Source organism: Lytechinus pictus, chromosome 2 (genome assembly GCF_037042905.1).
Source record: "Lytechinus pictus isolate F3 Inbred chromosome 2, Lp3.0, whole genome shotgun sequence".
In the NCBI taxonomy this organism is placed as follows: domain Eukaryota; kingdom Metazoa; phylum Echinodermata; class Echinoidea; order Temnopleuroida; family Toxopneustidae; genus Lytechinus; species Lytechinus pictus.
Genome location: NC_087246.1, coordinates 56,366,564 through 56,381,232, shown reverse-complemented (window position 1 = coordinate 56,381,232; position 14,669 = coordinate 56,366,564). Strand labels below are relative to the sequence as shown.

The 14,669-nt window shown below is 37.8% G+C and overlaps 1 protein-coding gene across 1 annotated transcript; it reads left to right on the top strand.

The window, feature by feature from the left end:
* The first annotated feature begins 2,279 nt into the window (after positions 1-2,279).
* On the top strand, positions 2,280-13,988 carry LOC129253927 (uncharacterized). The gene is made up of 4 exons (XM_064095225.1): positions 2,280-2,357; positions 2,802-2,879; positions 3,849-3,930; positions 4,409-13,988. Exon 4 carries the CDS (start codon positions 4,435-4,437, stop codon positions 10,534-10,536), a length of 6,102 nt encoding a protein of 2,033 aa, XP_063951295.1. The 5' UTR covers positions 2,280-2,357; positions 2,802-2,879; positions 3,849-3,930; positions 4,409-4,434; the 3' UTR covers positions 10,537-13,988.
* The last annotated feature ends 681 nt before the right edge of the window (positions 13,989-14,669 follow it).

The following is a 14,669-nucleotide window of genomic DNA, read 5'->3' as shown; positions in this document are numbered from 1 at the left end:
TACCTCACTTCCTTATTTTTTTTATATTTAATACCTCTGAATTTCATTTTGATAAAATATGCTTTATTATACCACTTTTCCTTGACTTTTGCTGGGTTTTTTTCATATACAAAAACATCAACCCTATTTCCAGTTGATTCTTGATTTCTCTTCGGAACCGGTGAACGTTTATGAACATTTTTCGTCTTGTGTTTGACATTCGAAATAAAACTATCCTTCATTTTTATTTACTGTTGAGAAAGAAATAGTTGCCTGACCGGTACACTGGATGAGGTCTACTATACACTTCATCATTTTATTTTTTTGTCTGGGTCCTATGCCAATATTATTTGCGGCATCGCATTATATAGAACCTCTGTTCGTGAATATTTTTATTAAAAAAAAACAAATAATAAAATTCTTATGTGCATGGGAAGGTGGGAAGCGCTTTGTACATTATATAATGAAATATTAATGTCTTCTTCTTGTTCTTCTACTTCTTCCTTTCTTTCACCTTTTTTCGCTCTTCCTCTTCACTTTGTCCTGTCCACCATAACAGTATTACGTATGAATGATAATTTTATGTATGATATCCCGGGTATGACCATGGACCTACTATAGAGGTCCATGATCAAGGAGGTTTCAAATGAGATGGAGTAACAGCATATAAAATCTCTTTGAACAAGGTTAAAAGCCGCCAGCAGAAAGTATGTCAGGCATGCACTTTGCTCAACATCTCTTGCAATTGTGTAGACAAATGATTCCCGCATGACTCGCAGCTATAGGTCATACATAAAGGGAAATATGCTTTTGTGATGATAATTACTTTTTCGCGGCATCTTCATGATCTTGGTCTGGTTATATGAGTAGTACATAATTCGGGGCATGCGAAAATAAACTATGCAATATGTCCTGAAATATTACTCAAATTTGCTCGACTGGGCATGTGCGGGCACTCATCTGGCATATACAGTAATGAACAACAATATTCCACCGACCACATTTGAATTTTTTATTCGCTGCAAACGATCGGAAAAGTGTTAAAATCTGGTTTCAGTAAAGGTCAAATTCTTTCTTTTTTCACCAATTAAAGGTTAATTGATATACCAGTAGTCTGCATGGGCAAATATCTTGTCGTAATATTGCTTGGTTATTGATGTCATGCATTCAAATTTCAGTTTTTTTATTAATGTGAAAGATGAAAAATTGATACAAATGGATATTCGTAAAAATTCACGCCTCGGATTTCTTCACCGAAACTGGCGGCTTCGAAGGCGGACATCAAAATGTCCTTATTGCCGTTCTTTCTTTTGTGCTTCTTTAGAAATGAACATCTGCTTGAATAAATTTGTTGCCTGTTGGAATTCCAGTCATAGAATCTTCTTGGTATGATATACGAGTGAATATTCTACCATCAACTGATTGTCGATATGCATGTGAAATGAACAGGAGGGGGGGGGGGCTAGCAAGAGCACCAACCTCCCCCCCCCCAAAAAAAAAAAAAGATAATAAATAAATAAATGAAAAATAAATAAGAAACATAGATGAATTATATTTGTGTTTTATTTGTTCTGCTTGCGTGCTAGTCAGGTTTTTTTTTTTTTTTTGGTGTTGACAACGTGAATCCACTTCGTAGGGATAAGATCGGTGAGAACATTCCAGACGGGAAAACGAAGGCCTATCCATGAAGCATACGGCTATTTCCATGTGTCGCGTCGGGGACTCGGGGAACTCCCGGCGCGAATTTGTTATTTTCTCACTTTTAAAAAAGGGACTAGAAAAGCGCATGCGTGGACAGAAAACTGTGTGATTGGACATGATAGAAAGAAAGATGCGATTCGTTTGAGGCGCGGTCCGGATTTGTGGCGTCAAATCTGAGGCGCCAATGTGCTCAAATAGAGTGTTGCAAATGACTTAGAAGGCAACTAGTGAAGTCTAAATTAAGTGATCTCCTGTCTGCTTTGTTTGTCAAACTCATCGCATGGGCCTACCATTCCGGGGGGTTCAATGTATAGGTAGATTATATTAGTAACCTCCACCCCCCCCCCCCAAAAAAAAAAAAATGAATAAATAAAAAAAAAAAAAAAAAAGAATGTTAAGCATTGGGTTTTAATCTAATTTTCATGAAAACGAATAACAGTAATTGTGTATTACCTTTATTGACTAAATATTCTTTTAATGACATTAAGACAAATAGGCCCAGCAACTATGTTAATAAATACCCCCCCCCCCCCACTTCATTTTCTAATCTTCCTCTAAATTATTAACAATTTTCCAATTTTCATTATTCTCTTCTTACTCAGGTTTCACTGTGTTGTCACTGTGTTCTGCTATCAGAATTGACTTTCTTTTGAGAACGTTAAGAATCAATCTGTCAGGTAGGATTATAATAATTTTTATGTAAAATATGTTATTCATTTTATGGAAAAAAAAACGTGATGATTAATTCACCATTTGAGACAGGTATTTTACATGGCTACCCCGGCCATCCCCATATTTGTGGTTGCTTAAATTGTAATTCTTGAAGAGACCGGTGTATTTGATCATAAATTAAAAAAATATTAATCTGCTTTATTGTATTTGTATTAAGATCTTGTTAGGCCCAACATCTATATTGATCAATTTACACCCCCAAAAAACAAACAAAAACAAAACTAATAATAAATAAATGCAGTAATTTGAAATATAATAAATGAATTAAGATGTCTGAAGTCATTCATCCATTTATTCCTCTTCCACTACAATATTCCTGTTTTCTGTTTAAAAATTTTTTTCTGATTGAATATTAACTATTTTCCCCATTTTTATTTTCATCTTATCAGGTTGATTATTTTCCTACCATCAAAATCCTTCTTCTTTGGACTCTTTTATTTTGTGACCAAGAACAATCATTCTACCAGGTAAGATTGTAAATCTGCATATTCGTATATACTCGTCAAAGTTCACTGGCATACAGATGTGAAGGGGGGGGGGCTTGGGGGCCATGCCACCCCCCCCCCCCAAAAAAAAAGGGACCCAAAGATAGGAAAAGTGTGAAATATACCAAATTCTGAATATGATGTGAATAGCTATTAAAAAATGAGATTTTTGTTTTGAAACACTCAAAATTTTTTGCTCGCTCTCTTGCACCCCTTTAGAAGTTGCACCATCCGCCATATCTGGCCCCTCAAATTTCTCGCTCATTATGTCACTGATAATGTTTGTATAATATATTGTTTGTTCGTTAGATATTGAAATAAAACTGCTAATGATTTTATTGAAATCTGAATATAGGCAGCAGAATAGGCCTACATGATTATGACTATTCATCAAGATTTGTTTGAACACATTCAGACCTGGCCCTCTCCAATATTTGTGGTTGCTTATTGCAATTTTTGTATGTGTTTGTTATTGATTGAAAGTGTTTAATCTTTTATTTCAGGGTGCTCTTATCACAAAGCTTGATCTTTTCATACTTTCATTCATACTAATTAAAATGTAGAGATTTGTATTACCCACTTGCACCCTTAATTTTGATCATATATAGGGATTATTGTTGTTTTGTTTTTTGCATAATTAGAGTTATTTTTACGACTCCGGGATCATATTATCTTCTATCTTTTTATTGTTTGTATATATATAATATGTAAACTATTTGCCATTTTTCATATAAAATTTTTAATAAATGAACTTGAACTGTTGAGAAATTAAAGATGTTGTAAAAACAAAACAAAATTTTTCTTCTCAATGTCAATATAAGTTTAGAAACCTTGTTTTCAGACATATTTTTTGTTTTATATTATTTGGAGTCAGAAGCATCCTTCATTTTTCAAACAGCATATTAATTGTTCTCTATGTAAATCTTTTTTCCCCTTTTCCACCTTTTCCAGATTATCCTTTATTGTTGATCAGGATCAGGACTGTTAATATGTTAATATCCTAGGACCATTTCAGATAATTTTGAATGAAAAAGTGAGTTAAGTATTATTTTTATTTAAGAAACTTATGTAACATTGAAATACTTTGCTGCATTTATATATTATATATTGTTGTTATATATTGTTGCACGTTTCCTTTATTCCTTATTTGTATAAAAGTAAAATTTCAGAATGTTTTGCTTAAATGCTTGTAAAATATTCAAATTTTGAGATACAAGATTTTATCAGCCCAGCCACGATATACAAAACAGTGATGCATGCATTGCATTGTACAGTGCATAGACAAAACTTTTATTTACAATAAACCAGTCAAAGTTTATTGTGAATTAAATGTTAGCATAGTCCCTGCAAAATCCCTCTGAAGGGTGCACCATAATATTAATGTTGCACTGGAGATTTTTTTAAAGTCCATGGTGGGCAAAGAGTTAAACATGCAAAAAGAGCGATCAAATTAAAAAAGTGCAAAAAGTGACAAAGCAGTAACTATAACACTTTGAATGTTTTTTTTCCAGGTACTTCTTCAGGAATACCACCAATCATGATCATCTTACGACTTCAAGGACTTCCTTGGTCAGCTACAGCCAAAGATGTCCGTCAACATTTCGAGGGTCTATCCATTCCAGATGGTGGTGTACATATCATTGGAGGAGAGGAAGGCGATGTTTTTATCGCTTTCAGCTCTGATGATGATGCTCGCAAGGCAATGCAACTTCAGAAACAACCACTCAATGGAAGTCGCATCATGCTCTTACTAAGCAGCAAATCAGAGATGCAGGAGGTGATTGCAGAAAGCAGAGCTGCAACACAGAAACCAGATCCCTTTGGGACGTCTGAGATAGTCACCCCACCTGTGGCTCAGACCAATCAACGTGGTTTACTATCCAGAGAGGGTTCTGTAACGAGTTCCCACAGCCAGGGATACCAAGGGTTTCCCCAGAGTGATGATCAGCAAAGACAACCTTCAGGGTATGGTGATGGTTATCGAGGTAGTAATGTAAATGTATCTAATCAGTCACTTCCTCCCCAAGGTTATGGTACCTCGTATCCTCCATCACAGAGTAATGAAAGATTGAATTTTGGCCATTCCCAGAATAAAATGTATGGTAATGACCGTTTCAATGAGGATTCCTTGGGTAGAGGAGATGCTGGTCAACGTCCAATGTATCAGGAATTCAACACCCAAGAGAGAAATCAAGGGATTCAGAGACGAGATGATTTTGATGCAGGAAGGCAAGGTCGCACAGACAGAGATTCAGGATATCCACAGGAGTCTGCTCAGTTTGATAGGTTCTCAGAATATGACAGACAAGAGGAGAGATTCCCTTCTGGAAATGTCCAAGATCAACAATATAGATCAGGTTCATATGGCATGAGATCAGACATGCAATCTTTGGATCGTGACATGTCCTACATGCAGGGGGGTGACAAATCCCGTAGCCTCCTCCCTTCCGAGGGAATGAGGAATACAGATGAAAGAGGCTATCAAGAAGAGGTCGATGATCCAATGGAAGGAATATCTACATCATATCCTCCTGCTGGTCCTACTGACAAGTTTGACTACCAGCAAACATCGGACGCAGATCAAAGAGGGAGCAGCGATCAGGTAAAATCGAGGGACTCTCATTCCGAAATCACGCAACCTATGTATGGAAGGCAGAATTTAGATAGGGAACAAGAAAAGGGTAAATTCATCAGAACACCATACGAGGATGCTTACTGGGCAACAAGCACTTCATCCAGAGACTTACCTTCTGAAGCAATGCAAGGAAGAAGGACTGATAGCTTCAAGTCCTTTCAAGATAATCAAGGCAAGCCTATGACAGAGAAGAGAGATCACTACCAGAGTGAAGGGTCCAATGAGAATGAGATGGGAGGAAGTTTTTTCGACAACAAACAATATGGAAACACCCATCTTAATCAAGGATCTATGTACAATCAGCAAGATAAACGAGAGGAATCATTCAACATGGATCAATCTCAGTCTGCTGTTTATCCAATGTATCAAGATTACAGATCTCAATCTTCTGACTTTGACAATCGCATGGGAGATGTGTCTAATCGTGCTCCATTATCAAATCAAGAACCGCCAATTCCTTCACTCAAAGCTGATATTCCTTCCAGAGTTGATTCTGATTCTCAAATGTATGGCTCAAGAGTAAATCAACAACTACCAACATCTACTGCCTCATCTCTATTAGATCATCCTGCTCCTGCATCTCTTTATGGAACCAAATTGCAAATGTTGGAACCTTCAGGTGATGAGTTTTATGCAGTGCGCCTCTCTGGATTACCTTATGGATCCTCAGAGAGGGATATCAGACTATTCTTGCGTGATATCAATATTGCACCTGATGGTATCCAGATTCACAATGACCCACGTGGAAATATGACTGGTACTGCCAATGTAAAACTTCGAGGACCAAGTGATATCGACCAAGCGCTTAAAAGACATCAGCAGTATATGGGAAAACGTTACATTGATGTACGTCCATGCCTTCAATCTGAGTGGGAAAAAGAAAAGGAAGACATATCCAGGAGTGAACCATCTAGAAGACGTAGTAGATCACCTGTTAGAAGCAGAAAGTCACCCCTTCGAAGCTCCAATACTGCTATCGAAATGAGGGGAGTGGCTCCTTTCACAAAAAATTCTGATATTGTTGACTTCTTTGAAGGATTAGCAATGAGGCAGGATACCATTCATTTTGACCCACATAAAGATGGCCCTGGGTCAGGTACAGCTTATGTTGAGTTTGTTGATTCAGATATGGCAAGGAGAGCTTGCCAGAAGAATGGGAAACTTTTCAACAAAAGAAGTGTTTCAATCAGAATTATTTCAAAAGAAATTATGGAGGCAAAGATTTCAGATATGAAAAGAAGAGCTGATGAAAAACGCTCACCTGGAAGAAGAAGTCCAGACAGGCGAAGAGGCAGTAGCCCATACAACAGGAGAGGACGTAGTCCAGGTAGAAGAGCAAGGAGTCCTGTCCGAAGCAGTAGTCGTAGCTCCCCAGGAAGAAATGGACCAGGGAGAAGACAAACAAGTCCTTCAAGAGATAGAAGGGATAGAGATCGAGACAGAGACAGAGACAGGGAATCATCACGCCAGAGCAGGAGAAATCAAAGCCCTGTTCGCCATGGCTCTCAAGACAGAAAAAGTACATCAGAAAAGAAAGACAGGAGGGATCAAGAACCAAGAGAAGTAAGGTCATCAAGTAAAGGTAATGAAGATAAAAGTCGTGGCTCACCAAAAACTGAAGAAAAAGATCGCTCACAGAAAGCAGCTAGGCAAGATGGTCCTTCAAAATCATTGTTGCCATCCCCAAGTTTGCAAAAGGAAAAGGGCAAAGAACAGGGATTGCTGAAAACACCTGAGCTTTCAGCAAACGATAAACCTCCCTTCGGGCTCACACAAAAGAATTTTGGGTCTGTCAATATTCCACAAGCTGTTTCTACTTCCAAAGCAAGACCAGATGAAACAAAGGAAGCACCCTCCATAGATTTTCATGCAATTCGGGATGCAGTGTCCAGATTCAGTAAAGATTCAGTAGATAAGCAACAAGGAGAGGACAGACAAAATCCAATGAGCAGCAAACTTGGTGTACCAGAGCAAAAGCAAGGTCCCATTGACAGCAGGCTTGGTGTATCCGAGCATAGAAAAGGTCCCATGGAAGGTCGGCAAGATCCGATTGGCAGCAGGCATGGAGGACCAGATCACGAGCGAGGTCTGTTAGAGAGCAGGCATGGTGTACCAGAGCTCATGCAAGATCCAATGGACAACAGGTATGATGTACCAGAGCAGATGGGAATGTCTGGAGGAATGTTAGGGAACAATAGAACTGCTCCAAAGGAAACCTTTCCATTCACTGATGAAAGGCAAAATAAAGGAGGTCTACTGGATTTCCAACATGGTCAGTTTGGAGGTCCACGGAGAGGATTTGATGATAACAGGAGAGACGGTCCTATAACTATGCAGAGTGGCCCTGCAAGCAATCCATTTGTTGGGCCTAGAGATAGCATGCAAGGTAGTGATTTACAGCATCGTTCCTTAGACAACATGCCTAGCGGCCCTATGGATATGGATCGTGGACCATTTAATGGCCCAAGAGGAAACAGGCAGGATAATCCTATGCATCATGGCCAAATGAGCAATACATTTACTGGGGCTAGGAATGAAATACGAGATGAGCCAATGAATATGCAGTCAGGTCCTATGGGTAACATACGTGATGGACCTGTAGACAGGAGAAGGGATCAATCTATGGATATGAATCGTCCATTTAGCAACCCTGAAGATATGAGGGCAAATCATCCCTCAGACATGCATCATGGTTCATTTGGGGGCCCTGGAGACAACAGACAAGGTGGTCCAATGGGCTCTAGATGGGAAGGCGGCATATCTGATAGACAAGGAAGAATGCAAGAGTCTTGGCAAGGTGGACCCAGACCTAACAGACAGGATGAAGGTAGAGGTGAAACTACTGTGCATAGTTCTCGAGGAAGATCTTTGGAAGAATGGCGACAGGATCAAAGGAATAGAAATAATGAATCCATGGATATACAAGAAGGACAACCAGGACAAAGTGGAGAAAGAAGACGACCCCTCATTGAGAGTATTGGACCTCAAAGTCATGGTAGTAGTGAAAAAAAACCACTTCTTGACTTCCCTGAAGGTGAACTAAAAGGATATGATAAGGACAGAGATATTGATAGAAGACAGCAAGGATTTTTTGATCACCAAGATAAAGACCGCATAAACGAGAGGGGACCACAAGGAATGAACATAAGGGATCCAAGCCCACGAAGGTGGACTGACAACCAATCAGAGGAAAGGATACCACGTGGAGGCATTGGTTTTCCTAATCAAGGGCCAGGTGACAATTCACAAGGAAGAAATGGACCTGGTTTCAGGCCCAATGCTAGAGATTCCTTTCCTAGAGATGGAAGGAATGTACCTTCCCAACAGGACGGTCCTCCTTTTCCACAAAGAAATAATTTACCTGGTTTGCTTGATGAAATTGAAGGAGATAGGAGAGAACCAGATAATCAAGGACCAAGAGATATACATGGTCATATGGACAGACAACATGGGCCTGAAGATCGCCGATCAATGGAAAGAGATATGCGTATGCCAGGGGAGAGAGAACCACATCATAACACGGGCCCACCATCAGGATCATTTGATGGACCTCCAGGAGATGGTGCCAGTGAATATGTATGTGCACACATTAGAAATGTCCCCTACACAGCACGATGGCCAGACATTGCTCACTTTTTCAGTGGCATCCAGATTGTTCCTGGTGGTATTCATATTATGATTAACTCAAGTGGAAAACCATCTGGCCACTGTTTCGTTGAATTCACTGATGCCCACCAAGCTCGTTTAACGGAAGAGCGTAGACTGCAAAAGCTGAAAGATCGACCGCTTCAGATCAACGCTTGTTCAAAGTCAATGATGATTCGTGCTTTGCAGGAAACTGGAGAGTTGCAACAAAATAGACCTAATCATGGATTTGGAGGACGTGGTCGTGGACAACCTTTTGGTGCCAGGGGACCACATTTCCAAGGTAACAGAGGCCCTGTTCCACATCAAGATTCTCCTCATGGCTTTCATCCCCGTGGACCACATCCACATGGCTCATTCAGGCCACCATTTAGAGATATGATGGATGATGGACGCCCTCAACATCTGGATGATGGCCGACCTAGACATCCTGACGATGGACTGCTTCCAAGACAACCTGATGATGGCCATCTTCTTCCACATCCCAATGATGGCCGTCCTCATCGACATCCTGATGATGGGCACCCTCCTGGTCGTCCTGATGATGGCGGCCCTCGCCATCCCGATGATAGGCATCCTCCTCGACATCCCCATGATGGCCGTCCTCGACATCACGATGATGGACGTCCTCCTCGTTATCCCGATGATGGCCGTCCTCCTCGACATCTCGATGATAGCCGTCCTCCTCGACATCTAAATGATGGTCGTCCTCGGCACCCGGATGATGGTCATCCACCTCGACATCCGGATGATGGTCGTCCTCTGCATCTTGATGAGGGTCGTCCCCCTCGACGTCCGGATGATGGTCATCCTCAACATCCTAGTGGTGGTCGTCCTCGGCATCTGGATGATAGACCTTCTCAAAACCCACGTGACCACAGACCACCTGAAAGGCCTCAAGAGAAGCATGAGCAAAAGAAACCAGAACCTTCAAAGGAATCTAAACAATCTGAACCTAATAAAAAGGTCCTTACTCCAGCTCCCAAGACTGCTGCTCCTGAACCATCCCCTAAGAAACCACAACCAGAAAAACCTAAAGAAACTGTTCCAGAGACGAAAGAGACAAATACATCTCCTGTATCAACTAAATCTTCCCCCATCCAGTCTGATCAACACAAAGGGTGTGTTGTTACTGCAACAAATCTCCCATTGACAATCACTGTTGATGCTATTGGGGATTTCTTTAAAGGTTTTAGTACTATTAAGGGTGCTATCAAATTGGACACAAATGAAGCAACAGGCAAAGCAACAGGACAAGCAAAGATTGTATTCACCAACCCGACAGAGGCTAATCGTGCCATCAAGGAGCGTAATAATCGACCTCTAAATGGGCGGATTGTCAGACTCCATGTCATGTGATTATAAAGTCTAGACCTTCTATTGGAAAAGTGATGTTAACTCCCAGATATCAGGCAGATGGAGTTGATGACATTTGATTGTTTCTTTCCTGGTACTCAATGTATTGTGAGTTTTGCCCGTTGGATTTTCTTTTCTTTTTATTAACAATAGGGCCTATGTCAAAAAGCCCTAGTCAAAATCATTTGAATATTTTTTTCATTATGGCCTTTTGTTCCTATTTTTTTAATCCGAAAAATATCATTATATGAAATTTGCTGTTCTGACTTTCAAACCTCTGTTCATGACCCTCTTCAAAAGTTTAATGAAAGTTATGTTTAATGATTGTAGACCATCTTTGTTCAGCAAACTTACGTAGAATTTGACTGAATTCCTACCAGATAATATTTGCATGTATATTCACTGTAATTGTTGTTGGGATTTTGTGTTGAGAAAAAAAATAATTTCATGATTATTACAATTGTTTATTCCCTAATCATTGCATAAATTCATTTTTCCCAGCTTGTATTGTTATCTAGGATTTTTTTGTCAGTCTTTTTTTTGGACAGATTATACAATATTAAATTTTATTACTTTCTTTTCAAGTAGTTTGTGCATGTTCGAACTATTATGCCATAGTAGAAGCTGATCTCATTGAGGCTGCTTAGACTAGTAATGTACAATGTACCTGTTCTTTATGATGCACTTTGTAAAGTTAAAAGATCATCTCACAAAATAAATAATTGTTTCCTTTTTAAATGTGTGTTTTTGTAAAAAAATATGATTCCAAGTACTAGTATGAAACCTTCCAGTATGTAAAGTTTGGTATGAGATTCTGATTACTTTTTTAAGAAGCACAATTTTTGCTTTGATAATTGTTTTCTGCATGTTGGACCTACAATCCAAATAGAAGGGAATTATAGTAATTTATGCATGTAAATTTGTGTTTCATTCTTAAAGTGTGCAAGAAAAGAGCACATCATTTCAAACCATCAATTTTTTTTATAGATTTCTCATGTTACTCTTTAAACTGTTGAAAAATATCTGGTTTGGCCACAGCTGTATATATCTTAGAAATGGAGTTGAAATCACAATAAAGATGTATTTTCTCTTTTAGCATTTCACATTAGTTTCACAAAACTAAAGCATATAAAATGAGCATATATATGCAGTAAATAGTTAAGAAAATATGTTATCAGCTATCTTTATAAATGTTACATTTTATCTGTTTCATTTATACACTACTAATCTAAATTGAAACCTTTGTATGTAAATGCAGTTGTATGCTTGAAAAATAATTTTGATTGTTTGCCGTATGAAATATTGTCTCATTTTGAAAAGCATGCCCCCCCCCCCAACAAAAAAAGAAGGATACTCATAACAGGAGAGATTTGGGAGTATCTAGGGAAAAAAATTGTATGCTCAACATTATTTTTTTCATTTCATAGAAATTATGATCTGTCTTTGATAAATTACAAATATTACTACTGCTAAGTTCGTATCGTTTGTTGCTTTTCGAAATGTATCCTCAATTTTTTTTAATTTGGGGATACCCACTATGATGTGCTCTTTGTGTGTTTTACTCATGTATTTTATTTTCAAATTTGTACATACAATTTTCTGCCATTCTGTTGCGCATAGAAAAATGTGAATGCATTTTTTCTCCATATGCATTATTTTTAGTTCATCATTCTTTTTTTTGTTACAAAAAAGAACACCGTGAAAGCTGGTGATAGCGATTTTGAAAACAAAGCCTATTTTGGACATCTTTTGGTTGAAAATTATGTGTAATATTGTGTATATAATGCTTTAGGTAATTCAGTTGGTGTATGATACTCTATCTGGCTCTCCCCATTAAACATGATCTGTAAAATAGTCCCAATTATTTCAATGATTGTGATGTACCAAGATTACACTACACATACAATATAAAAAGTAAATGAATGAGATAAAGAAGATGAAAGTGTCATATTGATTATGTTCATGCTGAATTTGGTATGTTTCTGTTGAGATTTTTTTATGACTAGGATGTGAACCCCTGAATAACTTTGTCCTCTAAAAATGCCTACTAGTTATTGCTTATTTATTCCCAGTATATAGCAAATGCTTTGTCGAAAAAAAAATGATGGTATGCAGGTATGCTCTAGCCTCAAGTCATACAAAGGTGTATTTGTTTGGTTATTATTTCTGATATTACCCAAGTATGCTCTGTACAAGTGTCTCGCTTATTTTATATAATCTCGATGGTCCAATTAATTTGTTTCTATATTGGTTGTTGGTGGTTTTGTCAAGTAATTATGAGCTTTGTGTGAGATATACTTGTAAAATTTAATCTTATAACAAAAAATACAATGCTTTTCATATTTGACTTGTTATAACTGATAGACCATACTTACTCTATGTAAAGGATGACCTAGCTGTATAGTGTACCCCCCCCCCATGCATCTCGTGTAAATATTATCATACCATTGATTTATTTGATTATTTTGTTTTGCTACAACACGTAAATCACAAATGATGATTGTTTAAGGTTGACTGTTGATTGTCTAATTTTGTATGTCTTGGCCAAAATAAGGATTCCTGTAAGACTCTAGTTTGATTGTACGTATTCACCACTTTATATGGTGTCTGTGTCTGTAAATACATGTACAAAGTGTATAGAGCGGTTCGTTTACCTTTCTTAGTGTTTTAATAGTTGATTTTTCATGCACTGTACTTGACATTAAAAACCAACTGATATAAGATGAAAGCATTATACGAAACGGTGATATGGAATGATGTTAGCAAAGTACACTTTAATTTCATTTTTTTAAATAAATGTGAAAATGGGTTAATAGTTTAATGTATTCATTATTTGGAAAGCTGAAGAAAGAAAAGGCAAAGACCACATTGTAATCTGATTAAGATAAAGATGTGTCCCATCATTATATATCATAACCAAAAACCTTGAATTTCTTTAATGGGACAAATTAAAAATTTAGACTTTGCAGACGTTACACTTTCCTCTTTTTTCAATTTTCTGTATGTTCATTTCATTTATGCTGTGTATTGTCTTAATGCATGAAGGTTCCCTGTTTTGTTATTCGGCTTTCATTGAAAGACGCCCATTCTAGCATCAAAATACACCACTGTTGTTTTCATGATTGACATTCCTGCAAATATCATGTTTCCATGTATCAATCAAGTCAGTAATTTTGTAAATTGATAAACTGATAAAAACATCAAACATTGATCTGTTCTTGTGAAATTTGAAATGACCCTTAAACACAAGCATGATTCATGGTACATGTATATTCTTGTTTTAGTGGAGATGTTTTGCCTTTGAATTTGCACCTCTTGGTAATCATTTTGATGCGAGGAATCCCCTGACCATGTTGCAAAGTGTATCATTCTGTATAATATTCATGCTTAATTGTTTGCTTGTCATTTTTGTTAGTTCAGAAGATGTATTAAAGCCTGATCATTGAGACTTAAAACCATGGCTTTTTATTTCATTATTTGGGGTTGAATTTAGATTTATTGTTATATCCGAAGAATTAAAGGAGAATCCAATAACCTTGGTAGTGAAAAAGATTTGGAAGGAAAAATGTAAGAAAACTACAATGGTGAAAGTTTAAAAGAAACCAAACAAACACTCATGGCAGGTTTAAAGTGAGATCACGAAGACCATGTACATGTAAATGCCAAATTGGCAATTAGGTGAGTACATCATAATGGCGGGGGGGACCAACTTTCTGATTTGCCATGTTCTCAATTATCAGGAATTTGTGGTTTTCTCGCAAGCACCGTTTAGCAAGTACTTTTTCTAACAAAAAAGATTGTGAGAATAACTTTGGGAAAATATGACATTTTAGGCATTTTGTGTATACCTCCATCAAAATGATATTTCCTTTGTGGCTTTTTTAAAATCGCCATTGTAAAGTGATAGATTTTATCATTTGTCTAATTTTGATTTATTTTTTTACTTAAAAAATATTTGATTTGGGTTGGATTCTCCTTAAAGGGTACTTCGCAAATTAAAGGGGATGTAATGACATGAAAAGTTGGCAGACAGGAAGAAGGCCGGAGCAAAAAGGGAAGGAAAGGGAGGCAGAAAGCAAGGGAGAGAGAGGAGAGAAATAGGGTGAGGGAGTGGAGAAGAGCAAGGTGAAGAGGGT

Bases quoted from the DNA above. Each gene is read 5' to 3' on its own strand.
- LOC129253927 (XM_064095225.1), top strand. From the start codon at position 4,435: ATGATCATCTTACGACTTCAAGGACTTCCTTGGTCAGCTACAGCCAAA.